This window comes from Chelonia mydas, chromosome 12 (genome assembly GCF_015237465.2).
Source record: "Chelonia mydas isolate rCheMyd1 chromosome 12, rCheMyd1.pri.v2, whole genome shotgun sequence".
Classification (NCBI taxonomy): Eukaryota; Metazoa; Chordata; order Testudines; family Cheloniidae; genus Chelonia; species Chelonia mydas.
In genome coordinates, this window is record NC_051252.2 from 9,660,252 (window position 1) to 9,686,406 (window position 26,155).

The 26,155-nt window shown below is 41.9% G+C and overlaps 1 protein-coding gene across 2 annotated transcripts; it reads left to right on the forward strand.

The window, feature by feature from the left end:
* Window positions 1–1,436: 1,436 nt before the first annotated feature.
* On the forward strand, window positions 1,437–25,325 carry LOC102941377 (receptor-interacting serine/threonine-protein kinase 2). 2 transcript variants are annotated; one of them, XM_027829495.3, is made up of 12 exons: window positions 1,444–1,621; window positions 4,927–5,104; window positions 8,620–8,773; window positions 9,025–9,180; window positions 9,373–9,515; window positions 11,398–11,447; window positions 18,148–18,309; window positions 19,220–19,305; window positions 20,440–20,508; window positions 20,689–20,848; window positions 22,626–22,832; window positions 24,177–25,325. In XM_027829495.3, the coding sequence occupies exons 1-12, from the start codon at window positions 1,498–1,500 to the stop codon at window positions 24,497–24,499; spliced, it is 1,812 nt and encodes a 603-aa protein (XP_027685296.2). In that variant the 5' UTR covers window positions 1,444–1,497; the 3' UTR covers window positions 24,500–25,325. The 2 variants fall into 2 exon arrangements, with proteins under 2 accessions (XP_043382465.1, XP_027685296.2); XM_043526530.1 differs by lacking the exon at window positions 22,626–22,832 and having other exon boundaries at window positions 1,437–1,621.
* Window positions 25,326–26,155: the final 830 nt, after the last annotated feature.

A 26,155-nucleotide genomic window follows, 5' to 3' on the forward strand; every position in this document is an offset into this window, starting at 1 on the left:
GCAAACTTTTTGGCCCGAGGGCCACATCTGGGAATAGCAATTGTATGGCGGGCTCACAAAATTGGGGTTGGGGAGTGTGAGGGGGTGAGGGCTCTGGGGTCGGGCCAGAAATGAGGAGGTCAGGCTGCAGGACAGGGATCAGGGCTGGGGCATGGGGTTGGGGTGCAGGAAGGGGTGCAGGCTCTGGCTGGGGGTGTGGGCTCTGGGGTGGGACTGGGGATGAGGGTTTGGGGTACAGGAGGGTGCTGTGGGCTGGGATTGAGGGGTTTGGAGGGCGGGAGGGGGATCAGGGCTGGGGCAGGGGGTTGGGGTACAGGGAAAGGCTCAGGGGTGCAGGCTCCAGGCAGCGCTTACTTCAAGCGGCTCCTGGAAGCAGCAGCATGTCCCTTCTCCAGCTCCTATGTGGAGGCTGCCCTGTCCGCAGGCATCACCCCTGCAGCTCCCATTGGCTGCGGTTCCCAGCCAATGGGATCAGGATCAGGCACTTACTTGTGGTTCCCAGCCAATGGGAGCTGCGGGGGTGGCACTTGGGGTGGCAGCAGCATGCAGAGCGGAGCCCCCGGGCTGCCCCTATGCATAGGAGCTGGAGAGGGTCCATGCTGCTGCTTCTGGGAGCTGCACGAAGGGGTCCCCGACCCTGCTCCCTGGCTGGAGCTTCGGAGCGGGGCAAGCCCCAGATCCCACTCCCCAGTGGGAGCTCGAGGGCCAGATTAAAATGGCAGGCAGGCCAGATCCAGCCCGTGGGCCATAGTTTGCCCATCCCTGGTTTAGGGGCTGATCCAAAGTCAAATGAAGATAACAGAGAAACTCCCATAAACTTCAGTAGGCTTTGGATTAGACCCTTTAGAGGGTACCATTCACAAAACTACACTTACACTATACTCTGTAAATAAAGCTGCACACTCAAAAATATGATTGTTTTCTCCTTAAAGTTCCCATCCTGCTAGTTGCTGATCACCCTCCAGTTCCATTAACTTTGGTGAGAATGGATGTAGCCCAGCACCTAGCAGGATCAGGCCCTTACTACATATCCACTTCCTCTGTGCACACTCTAGTGTAACCAAAAAGGGAATGATTTTCCATGTCTTTATTTAGAGATGGGCCTGAGCCACAAAATTCAGATTCAAACTTTACCAAAGCTGAGCGGGCTTTGTATCTGGATTTTGGTTCACCCCACTGTAGAGATAAGCGTGGTTTGCAAAGTCTGGATCCAGATTTAACATCCCTGTGTTTTGGGAGGTATTTGGATCCAAGGTGATGTTTCTGATGCAACTCAGTTTTATTGTTTTCTCTTCGTACTGGTGGCGGTGGCCGTCACAGCGTCCACTCAACCTCTCTAACCTTTTCTATAACCTCTTCTTGCCTATTTCAGCAATTAACTGGCCAGCCCATGAAGAGAACCTAGATGGCTGCAGTCACTAAGGAGTTACAGTTTGCACACACAACTAGGGGAAATTTTGGATGTGTGTAGGCAGCCAATAAAAGAGGAGATAAATAATGCAGCTGACTCATACCCAGCCAGGCTTAGACTGTGATTGCATCACTGTTCCAGGCAGATCTCCGCTCTTTGTTGCAGTCGCACTAGCTCACTCCTGTAGTCTCTATGCCCACACGTCTGGAGGTAAGTCTCAATATTCTTTGTATGTTTGTTTTCACTTCTTTTATTTGGACACTGAAACATGAAATCAACCCCCAGCCACACTTCCCTCATAAGGATGGAACCTCTTTCACCGTGAATGAAGTGTAAAGGTAGTTTTTAAAGGATCAGCTCTTATGATGCAGGATTTTCCAATGCATTTCAATGAGGCATTTAAAGCCTCTGACAACTTTCTGCAGTCCCCTTCGTTCAAACTGCCAGCCTTGACAAGCTGTGGTTAGAAACCACATTGTAGTGTGGGCGGTAAAATGAGCCCAGATTTTAAAAGAAGAAGGAGCTAAATCTCTCTACCCAGAAGAGCCGAGCTGTTGGGAGGGCAGCACCAACAGCGTTTTTCCCAATCAAGGATCCTTTTGCATCCCATTTAGGGACTGACTCTGCCACTCTTACTGCCATTAAACAATACCTTAATCTGTGATTAGTCCCACTGACTCTTCCTGCAACAAGCTAGTTCCCAATGTATGTAAAAGTAGCAAAACTGGGGTTTCTGATTTTAAGGTCAGATCCTCACTTGATGTAAATCGGCAATTTACAGATGAATTGAGAATCTTGCCCAAACCTCTAGATGTATGGGGGGAAATCCTGCTTCCAGCTGTAGTTCATTTGTATAAAAACAACAAGTGGTTTAGAACAGAGATGGGTAAAAACAGATGTCATTCTGGCTTTCAAAACCTCTTTGGTCAGGGTTAGATTTTGCAAAACCAAAATAGGGGGGTGATTCAGATCTGGTTCTCATTTTATTTGTGCCACCAAAGTTTCAATAATTGATTCCAGTTTTACCTAGTTTTCTTTTTAAAATAAAAATAAGCAAAACCAGGAGCGATTTGGAGCCAACACTCATTATTAGACTCTTTCAAACCCCAACATTTAGAGATCTGAATAAACAGTTCTGGTTTTACAGATTTTTAGAGATGAAAAATGATTTTGGTTTTGCAAACCTTTTGATTGTTTATTTTTCTCCACAGAAACCAAAACTAAATTTAGGGTAGTTCCACTTTATCCAATCCCCATAATATTTGAGGAATAAATGGTTCTTTTTTTTTGCCTATCTCTGATTTGGAAGAGCTTTGTGTAATTTTGCCCATAAAATGACTAGCCTGGCTCTGTTTGTCTCATGCCATATTGGATGTGTCCTTTACAAAGTATACTGCTTGAAGCAGATGTAGGATGTGTCCTTTACAAAATACACTGCTTGAAGCTTGAAAAAATAGATTATGTACTTAACCTCTTCATTTTGGGCATCAGAGAAATCTCATGTGTCTGAAATCTTTCCTTCCACATAGTTGTTGCCATCCAGCTCAATAATTCGTTCACAGCAGCATAGAGAGGATCAGTCACAACCCTGCCTGCCTCTGAACTGAGCTAACAAAGTCATTCTCAGAGGCCGTCATGTAGCTACTGAATGAGTACCTTGTTCTAATAGTTCCTGCAGGAACCACAGCTAGTGCTTTCGGATTCAGTCTAGAATGCTGATGTTTAAAATAAAAAGCAAAAGGTCTAACTCATCTTGTTGCATCAAACTTAGACGGGGAAATTTTAGTGATTAACCGATGGACATTTTAGTCTATTATATGAATTAGGGTAGCACTTGGAGGCATTAACTGAGTTTGGGGCTCCATTGTGCTTTAGGTCAGGGGTTCTCAACCTTTTTCTTTCTCAGCTCCCCTCCCTCCCCACAACATGCTATAAAAATTCCACGACCCGTCTGCCCCACAAAACCTGTTTTTTTCTGCATATAAAAGCCAGGGCCAGTGTTAGGGGGTAGCAAGCAGGGCAATCGCCTGGGGCCCCGCGCCACAGGGGGCCCTGTGAAGTTAAGTTGCTCAGGCTTCGGCTTCAGCCCTGGGCCCTAGCAAGTCTAATGCTGGCCCTGCTTGGCGGACCCCATGAAACCTGCTTGTGGCCCCCGAGAGGAACCCAGACCCCTGGTTGAGAACCACTGCTGTAGGCGATATCAATATACAGTGTAACAGCCACACCCTGCTTGGAAGACCTTGAAATTTAATTAGGCAAAATAGACAAAGGATAAAATAAAGGTGTGTGGTTATCCCCATTTTGTAGATGATCGGCTGAGTCACTGAGAGATTGTGATTTGCTCAAGATCACACAGGCTTTCTATGGCAGAGCTGGGAACTAGAACCAGATCTCCTGCATCCTGGTTTAAATGCCTTAACCACAAGACCGCACTTTAGCTGAACCCCCAACTTAAAAAGAGAGTTCTCAATCTATACCCCTTACTCACTACTTAAATCTGCAGTTTAGAGCAGCATTAATTCCTTCATGGCAATCTGCTGAGTCTGAGGGGAGCATTCCATTTTGAGCTCTTATGACCCTCTGATCTCCAACCATGCAGTATTCTCATAAACGGACTTCTGAAGACCCTTTTCTTCCCTCTCTGTTTTCCTTGTCTCAGCTCTGTCTGTTCTTGTTGCTTTCTTTCAGCACAAAGTATAGGGGAGCTTTAAGCTCATTATATTTTTAAAACATCCTCACCTGTTATTAATAACACCTGACTCAGACATTAACACAAAGTGGCTGTGTGGGAGGTTGCTATCTCTAGTCAATGGGTATTAAGGCACATATGCACGTGGCCCTAGGGATCTACTATATACAAATGGTGGGACAAATTCTCTGCTGCTATAAAAGGGCACAGCTCCACTGGCTTCAGTAGGGTTTTGCCAATATACCGCAGCAGTGAATTTGGCCTTTTGTTTTGCTGTTCTGTTGACATACAGTATCCTAGTAAATAATGGCATATCTGTAAAAGGCATGGCTCTGGAGGTAGATTGGAATGGATCACGAAAGCTCATGCTCAAATAAATTGGTTAGTCTCTAAGGTGCCACAAGTACTCCTTTTCTTTTTGCATTATTACCGTTTCTCATGGGAATTATCTTTCTGTCCAGCATGGAACTATAAGAATTTTAATCTGTTGTTTTCCCAAATTATAACATTATCCTGGGAAATCAAGCATTGTATTATATTAATGTAAATAGTGCCCCCATATTTCCAGGTGATTATAATGGGAACTGGCCAGAATATTGATCACTTAGCACCTCATACTTACAAATGGTAAGTAAACCTCAGGATGCCCCTGTGTGGTAGGTAAAATTTTTCCCTATCTTTAAAGGACAATCTGACCCAGAGCATGGTAATACAAAACCTTCTGAATGAGGGTGAAGAGTAGTTTGGGGAACAAAGAGTGGTGTAATTTCAGTGTACCTTGGCAATGACAGCAAAAGCAAATCTAAGGAGGTCTGTTTTTCTTCAGTTCTCTCCCCCACTAAACGGCAGAAAATGGCCAATCTGATGCCCGTAATAGCCCAGGAAGAGCTGGATCACTTTATCTTCACCAGGACAAGTTCTGGCTTCACCCTCAAAGCCTTTCATGCTCCTCAGAACATTAACATATCACTGAAGCTGCTGACCAGTCAGAATACAACAGAGAGGTAGGTGTCATATTTGATTTACTATATAAACAGCTCAGGAGGACAGTAGTGCAAAGAGGGTACCAACATGGACTGTAGCATTTCTGATCTCAGTTAATCTTTCCACTTCAGTGACTCCCAACTGATTAAAAGAGACAAAGTGAAAGAAATACATTGAATTGCACTATGTGAGAAATTTGACATATGTAATGACAATGGGGCTTGATCCTGCAGTCATTATTAATTCTGTTGTGATTGCATCAAAGGGCTCCAATCCAGGTTCAGTGCACCATTGTACTATGCACAAAACAAACACACACAAAGAGCTCACAATCTAAGTTTTAGACAAAACATGATAGGTGAATAAATGGACACATACGAGAAGAAAGGGAGAATGGACAATTGCAGTAGAGAGAGGATTGAGTGCATATATTAGTCATAACCACGAACTCTGTCACAAATGGACGTCAGCCTAACACTCACATAACTCCAATTTATTTCATTGGAGTCACAGGCATATAGGGATTTTGAGGTCAGGCCCATACTATTTTTTTAATGGTGTGGGACCAAATCACTCTAGTGAATGCACTCATTAGGCTCTCAGTTTCTTGAAAGGGCATCCAAGAGCAGAACATGGCCTTTTTAGTATCTGAGAAGTCTAGATCCTTAGCTGCTTTTTGTAGGAGGTATGCTTAAGCTGAAAAATTCAGATTTCAAATATCTTAAAGTAGTATATGGAGAGGTTGGCTTTTCCAAAACAAAGACAGGAATAATTTATCTAATCCAAGTGAGATTTCAAACACCTGCTAAAATTCTGTGGTGCTTGCATCCAAGGTTTCCACGTCTGGTCATTGGTTGTGCTTGAGTCTAACTTCTTTCATTTACAGCATTCAAATTTGAATCTTGAAACCAGAACTAGTCTGTCTTTAGTGACGACCTCTATAGGGCTCAGGGCCCTGATCCAAATCCCACTGACGTCAATGGAAAGACTTCTGTGGAGGTTGGATCAGGCCCAAAATGAATTAAGTTTGAGTGTTTTGCTTTTTTATTTTTTAAATTCAATTAAAGTGCAATAATTTACTAATCTAAAATAAGAAATATATTTATTTGGTAGTTTTTTCTAAAAGGCTTGCCCTCTTTCCCCTGTGTGCCCCCCACCTTTTGTTTAAATAAAAAAAAAAAAGTTAAACAGACAACAAAAACTAATAATTTATTTTTCCTTTCTGGATTTAAAGTGTTGCTCTAGTTATAAAAGTGATTATGGAAAAATGAACCTTCTTACTCATATCTGCTCTTTAAGTGTCAAGTCTCTGTTTGTTTTTTTCCCCCCACTATTACCAGCAATGAGAACAAGATGGATTCTATCCTGCCCATCATTTGAACTGCTAATCTAGTTCCAATGGTAGAAATCCATATTGTTAGTAATGATGTTAAGAGATAGAAATAAGCACAGTTTGTATATAAACTTTGGAGCCACAATTTATTTATAAACACGGGCATTACCATACTGAATATCCACTATGTTTGCAATGGAAAGGCTGTTTTCCTTCTTTAAAAAAGAACCCAGCTTGGACTGCCTGGCCTGATTTCTCTAAACAATGCATGTTCAACTGTATTTGCGAAAAGTGCTTGCACAGCTGCACATCTAACTTGAGTGTGCTGTTACTGCCATTGCCCGTGCAATATCCATTCACAAATATATTTGATCTGGAAATTAGTGACCCCAAATATGGAACCCACAGTGTAATTTTTAGTCACTTCTCCCTATAACTGCATTTTTATATACTTCCCTGAATTGTATATCACATGCACACCAGAGAGGATTCCAACAAAAAGCAAAAATACAGGAAGCAACTTTTACTATGATAGGACTGGGCTACAGCAGTTAGTCCCTGTCTTACATTTCCACCATGCATTTTACATTACTTTGCTCCAGCAGAAGGGAAGTTACCAGCAGCCTCTTGGGCACAGGCAAGCAGTGTTGGGCTGTGTAATGGTGGGTGAGAAATTTGATCCACACCTGCTTAAAATAGTTTTTAGAGAATTTTTCTAAGAGTCTCCCTCCTCTGTTAGCAGTTGCTGGGGGGAGTGGGAACAGGAGCTGGTTTGGAAAACAGATGCTAGTTTGAGGAGTTGTCGGATAACTCCCAATCTCTTACACCAGTACCTGGGACGGATCAGGAAATGGGTATCAGTTCAGGGATCAAAGAGTCTCCTGCATTCTCCTGAGGCTGATCAGGGACCAGGAGCCATTGCATACAGTTAGGGAGCAAATACTACAGGGGTCCAGGGTGCTAGCATTACCAAATCCTGATGTCTTTACTCAGTTTTTACTTAGGCATACTCCCACTGAAGTCAGTGAGGCTGTCACTGAGTTCAACGGAAGTTTGCTGAAGCATGAGGAATTGAAGTTAAGATCTTAAGATTTATCAAAGAGTACCTACTGCAATAAATATATCCTACAGCCTAAAAACACACAAAGAATAGAATAGTAAATCTGTGATTTATATGGTGTGCAATGTTTGGGACTGAATTAAGTTCCCAAACTTTGGAACAGTTGGGATCAGAAGCCAAACTATCAGCTGGACCCTCTTCCTAAATATACAGATTTGTTTTTCAGCAGGAAACACTAACTGGGTTAGTCTTTAAAATAATGACAGGGGTTGAAATCCTGGTCCCATTGAATTTTACCATTGATTTCTATCGGCTGAAGATTTCATGCATAGAATCAGCAATTCAGAAAATATTGCAGATGGGATCATATTTTTAAAGTTAAATGCAAGTTAAGGAGGAGTGATCCTGTAGCAGAACCAGTTCATTTATCTTCCTTGAAACTGAACATTCTGATCTGATCCACAGATCAGTGCTACCATTGTACAACTGAACAAAGAAGTTATTGTCTGAAGTTCTCAAATAGTCTCAATCTTCTACCGATTAGCAAAATCTGGTTTCCTTATACTTCTTAAAATACATCCCACTGGAATTTAAGAATAAATCCCGTCTGAGTAGAAGTAGATGCAGCTCCACGAAGTCCCTAAAGTTACATCTACCACTTACAGTAGGTCTGAATTTGGCCTCATGGCTTTACCTTTACTCTCTGATGTGGTTTGATCCCATCCATACAGGCAAGACAGACTGTGACTGAAGCTGGTAGAATTTGCAGTGTAGAAGGGACTTCACTGATAGCATAAGGAAAGCATATTTTTAGGGGAAAGGCAGAGAAAAAAATCAGTTCAGAGAGGTAATTTTTTCAGTTAGTTTAACTATCCCAAACATTCTTCCTGCCCTTGCATTTTAGATCCTGATAAATATATATTTGATACTAATGGAACTAGCTTCTTTCTCGTACATTTTACAGTTTTAATGTAAAAGATGTTTTGTAGTCAAGAAAACATTGTTGGTATTAAGCACCAGATAATGGTAGTGGTGGGAAAACTCTACCAAGTCATCCGTCTTTCCAATATCACACAGTATGACTGTTACTCAGCATGTCTGCCTGAAATGCTACTTCTTTATCCCTTGTTCTCTGTTTGCAGTGAGTTGAAGGTGCTACTCCAAGATGTAGCAAACACACGACGCATTCAGTCTGAACAGCTCCTGCCTTCTCTTGGGATCTACCAATCTCAGGGACTTCTGGGGGTCGTGACTGAATGGATGAGCAATGGATCCCTCCACTCACTCATCCATGAGGTAAGGAAGAGTAGGGATATTTTAGAGGGGCTCCTTTATGGGTGTTAAAACTGTTTAGAAGCTAGGGCAATAATAAAATGAGCAAACTGTACCTCAATTATGGGTATTAATTTTGCAATAGCATTGCTAATACTTTTCATCTGTAGATCTCAATAGATAGTGTGAATAGTGACTGCTTTATAATTCTAAAAGATATATACATATCTATATATATCGTGGAATATTACACTGAAATGAATGTTGATTTTTAGCACCACCTGTACCCAGAATTGCCTTTTCCCCTACTCATGCGGATTTTGTCAGATGTGGCTGATGGATTATATCATCTCCATAGACTAGACCCTCCTCTCCTCCACTACAGCCTGAAACCCTCCAATGTTCTTTTGGATACACAATACAGAGCTAAGGTAGGGACGTTTTAAACTTAGCTTTTTGTCTTCATTATTTTCTTTACATGAAACCAGAACAATTTCTCCAAAGGTATGCTTGATTATAGGATTATTTATCAGGCATCTATCCTAATATAAAATACCAGATCAATATTTGATACCAATAATGCCATATTGTTGCTACAATTCACCATTCACTCTTCCCTACAGATAACAGATTATGGTCTAGCCTCCTGGAGGAAGCAGCAAAGATCAGTCCTGCAGAACTGCAATAGAAGCTGCTGGGATTTGATATACCTCTCTCCTGAAATAATTGAAGGAGGTGTGCCCTCACAAGAAGGAGATATTTACAGGTTAGTACAGGTTTTTAAAGGAAAGTTATAGCTAAAGGAGACCTACTTCTTGAGAGCAATTCATATAGTATTGAATTTAATGTTTCTTTCAAGAAAATATTGTAAAATTGTACGACAATGAAACCTACAGGTCACAGTGTTCCATTCAAATAACAGCTGTTACACATATCATATCTGCATAACATTCCAGACTAGGAATATTGCATCATTTAGTTAAACTTGAAATTCCTAATGTTTGAAGGAAATTATTTCAATACAATTTGTTATATTAAAAATTGAGATTTATGGCCATACCTCTAGGTTAAGCAATTGCCAAACTTCAGCTTCAAAATATTAATTTACAGTAAAAAAGTAGAAAACTGCTGCGGATGACATGCTATGAAGTATATTCTCATCTTGACTTTTTGTTTTGCATATATATCCAAGTGTTTTTACACCAATATTGATGTTGATTTAAGTACATTTAAACGTTACAGTGACATATCCTAGAAGTTACAAATAGAAAAAAAAAAAGATCTAGGGCCTGATGCAAATTTCACTGATGTAAAGAAAGATTCATTGGGCTTTGGATCAAGCTTTAGTGGGTCAGCTAGTTCATTCCCTTGTCAGTATGCTCAACACTACCAAACACTTTATAATTACTGGGGGAAAAAATGAAAAAGAGGAAGTGAAAGGTTTTGAAACCCACAAACAGAAATTAGTGAGGTATTATTGGAAAATAAGCTACAGAATTTAAGAGCAAGGCTTTCCCCTGAAACAGAATTCTAGCTGGTCTTTGTATAAGGACAGCCCAGTTGGAAACTGAAATATAAAAGTATGCAAAAATGGAAATCCTGCCAATAAGGAAGGACTTAGTGCAGGGGTGGGCAAACCTTTTGGCCCAAGGGCTACATCTGGGTGGGGAAATTGTATGCAGGGCCATGAATATATGGCTGGGGCTGGGGATTGGGGTGCAGGAGGGAGTGCAGGGTGTGGGAGGGGTCGCGGGGCGCAGGAGAGGGCTCAGGGCAGGGGTTTGGGGTGCAGGAGGGGTGTGGGATGCTGCAGGGAGCTCGAGGCACAGGGCAGGGGGTTGGGGTGTAGGAGGGAGTGTGGAGTGTGGGGGGACTCTGGGCAGGGGTTTGGGGTGCAGGAGGGGTGCAGCATGGGGCTCAGGGCAGGAGGTTGGAGTGCAGGAGAGGGTGCAGAGTGCGGGAGGGGGCTCAGGGCAGGGGGCTGGAGTGCAGGAGGTTTGTGGCAAGGGGCTCAAGGCAGGGATTTTGGGTGCAGGAGGGGTTTGGGCTCTGGCCCGATGCTGCTTACCTCGAGCGGCTCTGGGGTGGCAGCGGCACGCAGTGGGGCTAAGGCAGGTTCCCTGCCTGCTCTGGCCCCGCGCTGCTCCTGGAAGTGGCCAGTATGTCCAGCAGTGGCTCCTGGGGGTGGGGTGGGGTGGGGTGGGGCAGGCGGCTCCATGCGCTGCCCTTGCCTGTGGGTACCACCCCCGAAGCTCCCATTGGCCTCAGTTCCCTGTTCCAGGCCAATGGGAGCTGCAGGGGGCAGTGCCTGCGGGCGAGGGCAGCGTACAGAGCCCTCTGCTCCCCCACCTCCCTCCAGGGGCCGCAGGGACGTGGTGCCAGCGGCTTTCGGGAGTGGCACGGGACCAGGGCAGGCAGGAAGCCTGCCTTAGCCCAGCTGGCCACAGGGCTGGCAATCCCGCAGGCCCGACTGAGAGCCCTGATGGGCTGGATCCAGCCGGCGGGCTGTAGTTTGCCCTCCCCTGACTTAGCGTAACATGGAAAATACCCTTCCCTTGAACTAATGAACTCAATTTTTCAGTAAGTAATCATAACACCAACACAGATTCCAAATTAACAAGCACAATTTCATTATTGTTTGCCTCTAGCTTTGGAATGCTATGTTGGGAAAGCTTAAGCAGACAGAAACCTTTTGAAGGTACGTATTTCTCTCTTTCTTGATGATTAATTATATTTTTCTGAATTTATCCTCCTCTAAGCAACACTGATACCAACAGACCTGTCTTTTCAGACCTCGCTTTATCTCAAATCCCTATTACGGTGCTTGGAAGGATTAATTTTTGATCAGTAAGTGTCAGTAAATATTGATTTCAACATACACATACAAACGAACAAAAATATTTCCAATGATAGTTGAAATCTACAGATAGACAAAGTAAGACAAATGCTGCTTGATAACTTATTAGAGTATGATTTAAAGATATTTACTTTGTATATTTTGACATGTGATGTTGGCAATTTGTGTTTGAATGGTTTTAAAACTTTAACTTTTTGAACCTCAACATCTACCGTCAATTGTCTGACACTCCCATAATTTTGTGCAAACTGTAAAAATTCAATAAAATTGGGAAAAATTTAAAAATAAACAGTATTATCTGTCAAAATTATAAAAAATCAAATTCTGCCAACTGTGTATCCCAATAATGCACAGTTCCATAGCTCTGCATCTCCTGTAGAGAGTCCTAGCCCCAAATGAAGATTCTTTTTGTAAAAGAAACAGATACCTTCTCAGGGGTAGCTTTAATGGCATAATTTTTACTATGTACTACCTAAGCCTGTTCACTGTAGCACTCTATTAAATTGTTATTTTGACCTTTCTACTTAACTTTAATGTATAGCAACAGCTCTTTGGCTTGTGACAGCCAACATACTAATATCACAATCCAGCATACTGACATTAGGCAGCATCTTAGGGTATGTCTACACTGGAGCTGGAGAGTATAATTTCCAGTTTGAGTGACACACCCATGCTAGCTCTGATCCAACTAACAAGATAAAAATTAAAATGTAGCCATGGCAGCTTGACTGGTGGGAAGGGCTACCTGCTCAGGTACAATCCCAGTCAATCAGAGCTAGTGCAGGCATGCCTACTCAAGATGGAAATTACATCAGTGTAGACATGCCCTTAGTGGCAAGTATCTTGTCCAGTGAGTACACTGGACTGAGCTTTTATACATGTTTAAAAATCAGTGAGAGTTTCAGGTCTCAAATAGGAACTTTTAGTTCCTGCTAGACCTAAATTACTATAAAATATGCTACTTTCTGCATATTTTATACCAGAAAATGAAAATATGGAATTTTACAGAGTTGTAGATCTTTAAAGCACTGTATAATAGACTGAAAATTACCCCCATTTTACCGATAAGGAAACTGAGGCAGTGGTAAATGATTTGTTTAACATGACAGCCAGAGCTGAGAACTAGACTTTGGAGTGCTGATTCCTGTTCCATTCTCATTCCTTTAAAGCATGGCTCCTTCTAACTTACAGTAAACATACTTTAAAGAGGGATCGGTTTCTTCTATTCTCTCGAGTTCTATGAAAGTGACAGTGCTGTATCGTGTTCCTGAATATGATCCTTCTTACTCCTTCTCTTACAGCTCTATGTAAGCTCAATGAGATTTCAGTTTGAGCAGTCATATGTGAAGAAGTATGTGCCTCTGTACTTGATTATCAAACTACATTACAGTTAGTACTCTCCTCTATCTGGAAAATGGCAAGGGCTCCAGGTCTATCTACCTATGGGACTTTCTTTTTCACTACATGGTCCAAGAAAAGGAAACTACCTGCTTGCCTACGGTGCACTAAACACTACAGAACCCAAGAATCAGGGGTTTTGAAAGCAGCAAGATGTGGAACTTTTCCTGGCAATTGTTTAATGACTATTTCTATTAACAGGTTTCAGAGTAACAGCCGTGTTAGTCTGTATTCGCAAAAAGAAAAGGAGGACTTGTGGCACCTTAGAGACTAACCAATTTATTTGAGCATGAGCTTTCGTGAGCTACAGCTCACTTCATCGGATGCATGCTGTGGAAATCGCACAAGACATTTTATACACAGACACCATGAAACAATGCCTCCTCCCACCCCACTCTCCTGCTGGTAATAGCTTATCTAAAGTGATCATCAAGTTGGGCCATTTCCAGCACAAATCCAGGTTTTCTCACCCTCCGCCCTCCCACAAACAAACTCACTCTCTTGCTGGTAATAGCCCATCCAAAGTGACCACTGTCTTCACAATGCATATGATAATCAATGTGGGCCATTTCCTGCAGAAATCCAGGTTCTCTCACCCCCCTCCAAAAACCACACACACAAACTCACTCTCCTGCTGGTAATAGCCTATCCAAAGTGACCACTCTCCCTACAACCTGCATGAAAATCAAAGTGGGCCATTTCCAGCACAAATCCAGGTTTTCTCACTCCCCCACCCCCATACTCACACAAACTCACTCTCCTGCTGGTAATAGCTCATCCGAAGTGACCACTCCCCCTACAATGTGCATGATAATCAAGGTGGGCCATTTCCAGCACAAATCCAGGTTTTCTCACCCCCCCCCCCAACGCACAAACTCACTCTCCTGCTGGCAATAGCTCATCCAAACTGACCACTCTCCCCACACTGTGCATGGCAATCAAGGTGGGCCACTTCCAGCATAAATCCAAGTTTAACCAGAACGTCTCGGGGGGGGAGGAAAAAACAAGGGGAAATAGGCTACCTTGCATAATGACTTAGCCACTCCCAGTCTCTATTTAAGCCTAAATTAATAGTATCCAATTTGCAAATGAATTCCAATTCAGCAGTTTCTCGCTGGACTCTGGATTTGAAGTTTTTTTGTTGTAAGATAGCGACCGTCATGTCTCTGATTGCGTGACCAGAGAGATTGAAGTGTTCTCCGACTGGTTTATGAATGTTATAATTCTTGACATCTGATTTGTGTCCATTTATTCTTTTACGTAGAGACTGTCCAGTTTGACCAATGTACATGTACACTCCACTGTGGATGGCCTCAGAAACAACTCTGACATCATAATCAAAAAGGCTGACAAAGGAGGTGCTGTTGTCATCATGAATAGGTCGGAATATGAACAAGAGGCTGCTCGGCAGCTCTCCAACACCACTTTCTACAAGCCATTACCCTATGATCCCACTGAGAGTTACCAAAAGCAACTACAGCATTTGCTCAAGAAACTTCCTGAAAAAGCACAAGATCAAATGCGCACAGACACACCCCTGGAACCCCGACCTGGGATATTCTATCTACTAACCAAGATCCATAAACCTGGAAATCCTGGGCGCCCCATCATCTCAGGCATTGGCACCCTGACAGCAGGATTGTCTGGCTATGTAGACTCCCTCCTCAGGCCCTACGCTACCAGCACTCCCAGCTACCTTCGAGATACCAATGACTTCCTGAGGAAACTACAATCCATCGGTGATCTTCCTGATAACACCATCCTGGCCACTATGGATGTAGAAGCCCTCTACACCAACATTCCACACAAAGATGGACTACAAGCCATCAAGAACACTATCCCCGATAATGTCACGGCTAACCTGGTGGCTGAACTTTGTGACTTTGTCTTTACCCATAACTATTTTACATTTGGGGACAATGTATACCTTCAGATCAGCGGCACTGCTATGGGTACCCGCATGGCCCCACAGTATGCCAACATTTTTATGGCTGATTTAGAACAACGCTTCCTCAGCTCTCGTCCCCTAACGCCCCTGCTCTACTTGCGCTATATTGATGACATCTTCATCATCTGGACCCATGGAAAAAAAGCCCTTGAGGAATTCCACCATGATTTCAACAATTTCCATCCCACCATCAACCTCAGCCTGGTCCAGTCCACACAAGAGATCCACTTCCTGGACACTACAGTGCTAATAAACAATGGTCACATAAACACCACCCTATACCGGAAACCTACTGACCGCTATTCCTACCTACATGCCTCCAGCTTTCACCCTGACCACACCACACGATCCATCGTCTACAGCCAAGCTCTGCGATACAACCGCATTTGCTCCAATCCCTCAGACAGAGACAAACACCTACAAGATCTCTATCAAGCATTCTTACAACTACAATACCCACCTGCGGAAGTGAAGAAACAGATTGATAGAGCCAGAAGAGTTCCCAGAAGTCACCTACTACAGGACAGGCCTAACAAAGAAAATAACAGAACACCACTAGCTGTCACCTTCAGCCCCCAACTAAAACCCCTCCAACGCATTATTAAGGATCTACAACCTATCCTGAAGGATGACCCAACACTCTCACAAATCTTGGGAGACAGCCCAGTCCTTGCCTACAGACAACCCCCCAACCTGAAGCGAATACTCACCAACAACCACATACCACACAACAGAACCACTAACCCAGGAACCTATCCTTGCAACAAAGCCCGTTGCCAACTGTGCCCACATATCTATTCAGGGGACACCATCACAGGGCCTAATAACATCAGCCACACTATCAGAGGCTCGTTCACCTGCACATCCACCAATGTGATATATGCCATCATGTGCCAGCAATGCCCCTCTGCCATGTACATTGGTCAAACTGGACAGTCTCTACGTAAAAGAATAAATGGACACAAATCAGATGTCAAGAATTATAACATTCATAAACCAGTCGGAGAACACTTCAATCTCTCTGGTCACGCAATCAGAGACATGACGGTCGCTATCTTACAACAAAAAAACTTCAAATCCAGAGTCCAGCGAGAAACTGCTGAATTGGAATTCATTTGCAAATTGGATACTATTAATTTAGGCTTAAATAGAGACTGGGAGTGGCTAAGTCATTATGCAAGGTAGCCTATTTCCCCTTGTTTTTTCCTCCCCCCCCCCGAGACGTTCTGGTTAAACTTGGATTTATGCTGGAAGTGGCCCACCTTGATTGCCATGCACAGTGTGGGGAGAGTGGTCAGTTTGGATGAGCTATTGCCAGCAGGAGAGTGAGTTTGTGCGTTGGGGGGGGGGGGTGAGAAAACCTGGATTTGTGCTGGAAATGGCCCACCTTGATTATCATGCACATTGTAGGGGGAGTGGTCACTTCGGATGAGCTATTACCAGCAGGAGAGTGAGTTTGTGTGAGTATGGGGGTGGGGGAGTGAGAAAACCTGGATTTGTGCTGGAAATGGCCCACTTTGATTTTCATGCAGGTTGTAGGGAGAGTGGTCACTTTGGATAGGCTATTACCAGCAGGAGAGTGAGTTTGTGTGTGTGGTTTTTGGAGGGGGGTGAGAGAACCTGGATTTCTGCAGGAAATGGCCCACATTGATTATCATATGCATTGTGAAGACAGTGGTCACTTTGGATGGGCTATTACCAGCAAGAGAGTGAGTTTGTTTGTGGGAGGGCGGAGGGTGAGAAAACCTGGATTTGTGCTGGAAATGGCCCAACTTGATGATCACTTTAGATAAGCTATTACCAGCAGGAGAGTGGGGTGGGAGGAGGCATTGTTTCATGGTGTCTGTGTATAAAATGTCTTGTGCGATTTCCACAGCATGCATCCGATGAAGTGAGCTGTAGCTCACGAAAGCTCATGCTCAAATAAATTGGTTAGTCTCTAAGGTGCCACAAGTCCTCCTTTTCTTATTTCTATTAAATATTACTCTAAAACAAGTCACATTACATTTGTATAGCACCTTTCATCCAAAAGGACCCTAAAGTTCTTTACAATTTAACACACACATTTATTTATGAGAATCACTTCACTCACCATCTCTCGAGTGGAACATATAACTATTCAACACACACTAATATTGCACAACCCTTCTGGACAAAAAATGAAGGATAGTTTCAAATGTAAAATTTAAAAATTTCAAAGTTTAAAATTGCAGACGGAATGAAGGTAGGCAGGATGCAGTTACCACAGCGAGAATCTGGCCATTACATCAAGGCTAGCAAACAACCTCATTCTTACAAAGAGTGCCATGACCACAAGTGGTCAGGCTCACGATTTTACATCTCTTCAAATTTCCCTAGTGCTTTCTCAAGACATGCAGGGCTCCTGCAAAATTCATCAACAAATACCCCATACACCTCATTTTCCATATGTAATGCTCCTCAAGTTCAGCTTCTCATTTTCTAGTATGAATGAAGATGAGAATTACATACTTGTATATTTCAACCACTGGCTGGCTCTCAAGTACAGAATACGCAGGCATATGCCATAGGGAGAGGTGAGGGGGGCAGCATGCTGTAATTTTGCAATCACATTCGTGAGTTGTGTGTGTGTACATGATCTCAGAATAAGCCAGTGTCTTGGCTTTGCTGATTGCAAGTCACCTAGCAGATTACTCTGTTTTTTATGTATGTAACAGCTTTCATTTCGACAGACTTTACAGGCTCAGATTAAAAATATTATGCACAATATACTCATGCAAGGCAGTGCTTTCATATTTTTTCACTTCCATTTTGTAGCTGCCCAGAGGAATTAGATTCTTTTGTGCATGAAGAGAATAATTTTTTAAAATTTGCATGCAGAATTGCATACAGAACTGTGTGGTTAGGCTTCTCACACAGTAACTATAACTGCAAATAGGGTATTTGTGCATGCAGGTTACCAGTTATGCATGCATACCCAGTTGTGACTTATTGCTTAAACAACCCTTCTAACCAGAAATAAATGGACTGCTGCCTGTAGGTATAAATGAGTATTGTCACAGTTGGTCAGCTTTACTTAAGAGTGTGTTGTTGGGTTTTTATTTTTTGTTTTTAAAGAGTAGTCTTAGTTTTAAATACAGAAAATAACCTGTACTAAACATCATCTTAAAATAGTTCTGAGGGTTTTTTAAATAACATTTTTTCATTCTCTGGCAGGCAAAAAAAACCTGCTGGAAGTTGTGACGGGAGTCTGTAATGGCCTGCGGCCTGGGACTGAAGCAGAGTATATACAGAGCAGTTTGCCCCAGAGAAACAGGCTGTTACAGCTCATCATCCTGTGCTGGCACCAAGACCCAGATTACAGGCCCCAAACTGCAGGTAACATTCAGTATTTGCTCTCCCCTTGTTGCTATAACAAACAGTTTGAGTGTCCTAATTAATGCAGTGTTGTTGTAGACCTGAAGCTCTGTGTGAGCTCAATAGCTTGTCTCTCTCACCAACAGAAGTTGGTCCAATAAAAGATATTACATCATCCACCTTGTCTCTTTAATGTCCTAGATCATTCTACAGTAATGATGGCACAACAGAATGTTGTAACCCCAGCACGGGATGAAACGGTTGGGGCACTATCACCAGAATACTGTTGTGTTTTGGTTTTGGGTTTTTTTAATACAGATGCCGTGCCCTCCTGTCCGGTGGTTTAGTCATTTCAAGATTTTTAGTTTAAATATAGTGTAGTAAGTTTAGCATAGATAAAGGCTAGAAATTACTGGAGATTGCCAGCTAAATTCAGTATTTGAAGAATGGCTGATTTACCTTTAACAGTCCCATCTCAAATTAATCACCATTCCCACTGGAGCAAATCCCACTGTTGGTTAAGACAGAATAGCTACAGTATACCAGCTGAGGATCTAATCCTCTGTTTCTAAAAAGACAGCCCTGAAACATGAATGACAAACTATGGCCAAGATTTTTCAGACCTGTACACAGAAGTGTACAACTAGCCATCTGCACATGCTTTTACTGTGATTGCTTTGTGCAATCATGAATAAATTAGGTACAAATATGCAGGTTTTTGTGTGCACATTTCTGAAAATCTGATCCTAATTTGTTTATATTAGATCAAAAAATAAAAATATATAAGGCAAAGTTACTTAGAGGTGATTTAAAAGTTTTTAATATGATTGCAACAGAATAATAAAATCAGTGGAAGCACATTGGTGCATAGATATTTACTTATTTGGATACGCATACATCCTGTATTTAAAATGCATTTTTCTTTCCAAAGAATGTGCGGAACTCTTAAAGAGAATTTTGAGCACTTTTAGCAAGGAGAAGATTTCCAGTGCAATCTACAGTTTGATCGATGCAAAGGTTAGTGCAAAATTCAGATTTGGTCCCATACAATTGCATTGCCTGCTTTCTGTGATTATCATCTTTGAAATCAAACAGGAATTTGTCTCTTTGTTATTGCTTCAAAGGGCTAAAAGTTAAAATTTGAAGATCAGTCCCTAAAAGCAGATAGAGCTAAAATACGTCAATCCAAGATTTAAACTCAGCTTCAAAAGTCTAATCCAGGATTCACAAGTGAGACTCTCCATACTGTATTACTGATAAGTATGCACAAGTCACAGACAGTTGGAGGGCCCCCTCACACTGTTCTTTCAGCAGTAGCAAATAGAAGGATGGTTCTAGGTTAACCAGATGTGTTAGTGAACTAGCCTTTCATCTCTGAAGTCCCCAAGTCAGTTTCTGTCTGAGGTTACATGCAGCTTCATTCTAGTGTCCATTCCCGAGATCAATCAGGCCACCACACAGCTGAGAGTGAATATTAGTCTCAGTTACATCAGGTCCAGGTCTGGGACCGCAGAGCAATATCTGATGTCAGGATTGAGATCAGTTGTCAGTACAGCCTGAAGGGAAGGTAGCGCAGGATACTGATGCAGCTGGGATTTCTCATGGTACTAAACTCACAGTCTGTGAAGTGAAAATGCGAAAAGTCTCCTGGTTTTACCTCATTTGTGCTGGATTCTGACTTGACGAGAATAGTTTTACATCCCAGATTTTGGGAGATTTTTTTTATACTTCTTCTGAACTCAAAGTTGTAGAGGCTGCAATTTGAGAAATGAGATGTGTGATTTGCGGAAGACCAGATGTAGAAGTACCCCAGAAAAGGAGAAGGAGCTCCCAGGCATTGGTCTTTGTGGTGGCATGACATTTATGACGTGATTTTGTAATGCACCAAAAAAGCCCTACTTTCCCCAATGCCCACAGCTATGAGTATGAAATAAATACCTGTAGAGAAAGGCAAAACAACCCAGTATTGTTTCAGTAGGTAATAGAACTGTACTCTGGGTGATTTTACTCCTAGCTGCAGATCATGTGGTGTATGTGCCTGATATTTTGGCAGTACCAGCATGAATGTTCAATGTATGATTTTTTTAGTCTCATTTGGACTGAATGTTGTGTATATTTTACTAAGTTAGTGTATTTTTTTGTTTGTTTCAGGAGAGAGCAGTAAATGCCTCCAAAGGCTCAGTTCCACATGTGCTTCAGACACATGTGCACAATCTAGAGGTAAGCAAACTGCGTTTTCTTACATATGCACTTGGGGAGGAAAATTTTCCGAGGGTATCTAAGTCCCATTATCAACAGTGACTTAGGCACTTAGACTCCCTAAGGGAGGCTGCCTAGTAAGGCAGGTCTTTTCTATCAAGAAGATAGAAGTAATTTCTTATCCATTTTCATCCCTGTCAGGTCCTCTGTGCACAGAAAAACAGCAACCGGCTTATCGACAAGAGAGTCCCTCTAACAGCACAGAGATTGTCAACTGTTCTTGACAGCCCTGCAGGAAGAGAGAAGGCTAATCAGATGGCACTTGCAGATATCACAGCGCCAAACACAACACAAAAAAGAGGTATGCAGGACTGAGACCATCTTAAAATATTTTTACCTCTAAGTACTATAAAAATATTAAACAATTATTTGTTGGCTCAGTGTCCATAAAAACATGCCAAATGTCTCCATCTTCAGAGTGCAACTGTGATATAACTCTTGATATAACCAGAGCAACAGAGTCCACTGCAGTAGAAGAGTCTGCCTTGAGAACAGCAGTGGTGCAAGATTTTTGCAACTGTTCCTCCATTGGGAGAACTCACAGCTAGCCAGTGTATTCCCATACCTGAGTGGACATTCACTGGGTTCAGTGGGGTAAACCAGGCAGCCATAGAATTTGCTGATTTACTGTATACTCCGAACACCCTCCACCCTCCACCAGTAAGACACCGGTGGTGCTCTGACCATAACTTAAAGCTGCCCTTCCCTGGCAGAACTGCCTGCTCTTCCTCAGAGAGCAAATCCATCCTGGGTCTAGTGGACCCTGCTGGAACAAAGAGGTGCAATTTCTTTTGCCTTTGTCACCATGAGTGAATCTAGCCCTCTACAATGGTACTTATATGGCCCTCAATCACCACAGTGCTTTTCTCTACTTTCTAATACCTGCTGTCAAATGTCTCCACATTAGAAAGTAATTGCTTTGGAAGAGTCCCATCTCTTCAGAAGTCCATGAATGATTCATGTTAGCCATTCCTACCTAACCATATCCTTCTGTTTTTCCACTGTGGGCTTGTCTTGGCAAATGTTTGACAAAGTATTTAAATCCATGTGTATTTCATGTATATAAGCAGACTGGAGGTGTTGACTTAAACATTTCTTCTTTGTTCTTTGATGGTTTTGTTTACAAGATCTGAGCCACAGAAAATCTATTATCTATCTTTGATGACATCTGAATACATGGGACTTATGATACATGTTTCTTAATACTTAGTACTGAAATAGATTAGTGGCTGTTCCTTTTGGGTAGAACAGGATTTTCCTCAACTTCATCCACAAATTTACAGAAGTCCACAACTATAATCAACAAGTTAAAAGGACACTCACAACTTAGATGTAGCCCAAAGTTTACATTTTTAAAAACCTTTTATAAAATCTACAACCCACAGAAGAGTTTCTAGAATTAAAACTCAGTTGAAACATTTGAGCTAGACATTCGATTGCAATGTTATTAATTTATTTGTATCAAGGATGCTCCGTCAAGGACCAAGGCTCCATTGTGCTAGATGCTGTACAAACATATTACAAAAAAAGATTGTAGCTCTTTGGGACAGGAAAAAAGTATGAGACCCAAACACTACAGCACCAACAAGCTGACTAAACAAAAGTGATTGACAATATTGAAGATGAGATAAAAAAAATTTCCACTTTTAATTCAGTAACCCATGCAAATTCTTTTTGCAATATATGATTTAAGTTAGTGTCCCTTATACATTTCTAATTTTACAAATAAAAATTTATTATTTGGCCATTAAACAACAGTCCCATTGTGTGTAGTGTAACAGAGGTGGTATGCTGCATGAAAAGATGATGCTCCACTCCTGGGAATTCATCATTCATACTCTTGCATAAAACAATTTTCTTAAAGTTTGAGAGATGGAGTATGTACATAACAAATGTCAAAACTTTGTAAGAGGGAGGATCTAGCAGAAAGAGTTCACAGGATGTTATATTTACGACAAGTTAGTCCTCTAAACTCTGTTTTAATTAGAGATCCAGAACTATCCATTGATGAATCCCTATTATGTTCAGCTGTAGTCCAGTTTAAAAGTCTTATCTCACCCATCTTTATTTGTTCACAGCTCATCCAGGCAGTAGAGAATCACCTCTGCAGCATTCCTTTCCCACTCCTTGTACCTCTGATCCACATGCAGGCAGAGAAGATGGTGGTCAGTGTCAAAGGGACCCAAAGGTGTGGCAGCAGCAGCCACTACAGTTATTGCTGCCACCTGAGCACAGCCCCCATCATAGCCAATTTCAAAGCACACAGTGTGAACAAACATTAACAGGTGAGATTCCAAAGAAAAGGCTGATCCTTTCTTAAAGTCGAGTTTGGTCCAAAAACCAGAAGCTAATGGCAATGTGGTATAGTAATATTCTACTTTGCCACACTTTACCCAATGTCTCAGATAAAAACTGTACTTTGGCCATACTCTTGTGTATTTACTGGTAATTAGTGTAACTCCTCTGAAGCTGGTACTTGCCATTGTAAGAAACAGGATACTGGACTAGATGGACCATGAGTCTGCTCCGTTTGGCAATTCCTGTGTTACTAAAAGCTCAGACTTTGGCCTTCAAAGGGAACTTTTGTTCAGAATAGGCACATTGTTCAGAAGTCGACTTTCACCTGAAAGGGGTCTAAAGAAAAACCTCACAAAATATAGCAAGTTTTGTGGTGAAACAGGCCCACAGAGTTTATAACAAATGGGGGGAAAAATACATTGTATGGAGTTTAACCTTTTATTGTGACAATTTCTCACACCTCCAGCAACGTAGTTCTTGGGGATGCAAAAGATTAGTTGGAAAAAGACTTCCCCTCCACCTTGTTTTTATACTTCGTTTGGGCTAGACCCAAAAAAGGCCTCAATCTTCCTACTGAGCAGCTGTGAATAAGGCTGACTTTTGGTCTGCGAAAGCTGTCTCTTTTTTCCATAATGAAAAAGTTTGTAAAAAACAAGTTTTTCACTTTGACAAAATGAACCATGGTGATCTCCAACAAGCTGGACATTCTTCTGATCTGTTGGATGCTGGGGACATGGTTTCTGGGCAAACCAACAAAAGACCTCCGGTAAACTAAGACAATTCAACTCATGGCCCAATTGGTAACAGACTAGGAAGACTGAGGCATGGTCTCCTAAGTACAGGTGACCTTTTCTTATTTCCTTTCCCTTACTGGAAGGCAGCCTAATGCAGAGTTTCTGCATAGATCTGGTTTTGGTGTATGCATCTGCTAAGATGCTCCCATCTCCCACTGAAGCAATGAAAGTACTGAACAGTACAATCCTTCAGATCTGCCTATGGTGCCTTCTGCGCTTCCATCCTCTACTGAGTAGACTAATACTCTCTAGACATAGCTAAACTACTTTACATAACAGTTATACAGATGATAGATTATCAGGATCAGACCTGGGAATCCCCTCCCCTTAAGTCATCTTGCTCACTAAATATTATTTTCTGTGCTAGTTTTGAACAAAGACTGCAAGTAAATGAACTCTTCACCAGCTCCTGTTGCTCTACTGAATTTACATTTCTATTAGTCACTTCATTCTTGACATTAATGCTGCCACTAGCTAACAGTTTAATAAAAAAGTCTGACAGTTTGGCATATCTAATTTTGTTCCTTTTTATTCAAGGTCCTTGCTGCAAAGGCAGCTGCTGCCAGATCCTAGCCTGTGGGCGACAGACTATCTTGAGCTGCATGACAGAAGGGCGCCTCAACCACATCCTTGATGTCCTTCGCTCCCAGCGAGTGTTGTCTAAAATGGACTATGAAATGATCACCTCTTTTCCCACCCTGACCAGCCGTGCTCGTGCTTTGTTGGACACTTGCCTCTGCCTTGGAGAGGGAGCAGCTCAGATTGTAGTGACTGTGCTCTCAACTAGCAAATGTAGCCCTCTGGCACGAGGCAGCCACATCACAGACAGCCCTGCTAAATTAAATAGACGACTGCAGTGATTTAAGTTATTTTTCATGGCATATTTCATGGATCGGTGCACTGGTAACGTGGAATGACATTAATTCATGTTCATTTCTCATTACCCACTGACTAAAAAGTCTGTTCCTTTTCCTACTGCTCAGTGACTTTAGTCCTCTAAGAGTTCGAGACACCCATTGCCTGCAGAAATAACAGGGCCTGGTAATATATATTCCAACTTGGACCTCTGAGATGGTAGGATTATGGGAGTATGCCAGAGTCTAGTTCAAGTCACATGTCACTTATTATTTCCTGGTTTCTTAATGGAGGTAAATTGATTGTGACTTATTGGTGGACGGCTGAGAGGAAGGCTGGTGGTAAGCTCTTCCAAGTCTGAAAGGCACTTAACGATGGGCTGTTGCCTGGGAAGGAAGAAAGAAGCCAAGAACAGCCAAGCAAGCTGTTGCAGTGAAAGTGAAAATCATTAAGGAATAAGTTTTCAGGATCTCTTCAAACGAGCCTCTTACATTTAACATCTTGCAAACTGAACCATTTTTTAAAAATTTTTCTTGCACAAATGCTCATTTGTCCTTGTAAACTGGCACACTTACATTTTAGCAGGTGCAAATTCAGAGACTCTTTTGCAATAAAATGGCCCTAAACAGGTTAAAGTTACCTGGATACAGCATGTTAATGTTGTTCCGTTTATGAATGTTACAGGTAAACAATATGAAGTTAAGCTGTAAGATAAGAGGTGCCAAACTGACCACTTTGGAAGGACAGTTCCGTTGAACTGTGAACAGAGATACTAACATCAAAGATTATCTTTGTTAAAATGAAAATGAAGTGCACAAGGTGTCTCCATTCGAAAGCACAGTGGGATGCCTGCAATATTCACAGCACTGGATAAGCCCAAGAACATTATCATTACAAGATACATAGATATTTCAGATGCCAAGCTACATTGTTTTGTTTTACTGCATTGCAATTGTTCTTTTCTTTTCCAAGATGTTCAAGTAATCCTATGGTTTGATGTGTTGGAATTTTAAAGGCAGGAGTAGAGTGTTTTAAGGTATATTTATACAAGGGATTATTTATTCCACATGATATAATTTGAAACCAATGCTTTAGAAGTTTTAAAATAAACGTTTTAGAAAATTCAGTCAAACTGTCTTAAGGTTGTTTTGTGACTATAAAAATGGCTAAAATTTAAAGCAGTGTCAAAGTATGTTAGAAATGTCATTTTTTACTTTATTAAGGGGGCCAACTTTCTAGCTCTTAGAAGTTTAATGTTTCATGCTACATTTTAAATGAGAGACTTCTGTTTCTCCAACAGACCACAGAACAGCTTTTGGTACAACATAAGGCTGTTGTCACTGGTCAAAAAAGGAAAGAGTCCCTCCACTGTATACCTTCTTTCTGTGAAAGGAAGCACAATTGTCAAGACTGAAATATCAGGAATCCATTCAACTGTTGTACTGGAGTTTTTAAACTTCTATATAACATTGATGGGGCAGTAGACAACCCTAGTTTAAGATATATTTTGAAATGAGTGCCTGATTTTAATGCATAGCTTAGTCTTTGTCCACCCATATCCTCTATCAGTTTCTGAAAGATTTCAGATTTGCACAAAACTTTCACTTCTATTTACTTCCATGCAGTTACAGAGAACCTCAGCAACCCATACTAACACTGTA

Bases quoted from the DNA above. Each gene is read 5' to 3' on its own strand.
- LOC102941377 (XM_027829495.3), top strand. From the start codon at position 1,498: ATGCAGCTGACTCATACCCAGCCAGGCTTAGACTGTGATTGCATCACT. The intron at 1,622-4,926 runs GTAAGTCTCAAT...GTTTTTCTTCAG, and splicing joins CTATGCCCACACGTCTGGAG to TTCTCTCCCCCACTAAACGG. The intron at 8,774-9,024 runs GTAAGGAAGAGT...GTTGATTTTTAG, and splicing joins TCCACTCACTCATCCATGAG to CACCACCTGTACCCAGAATT.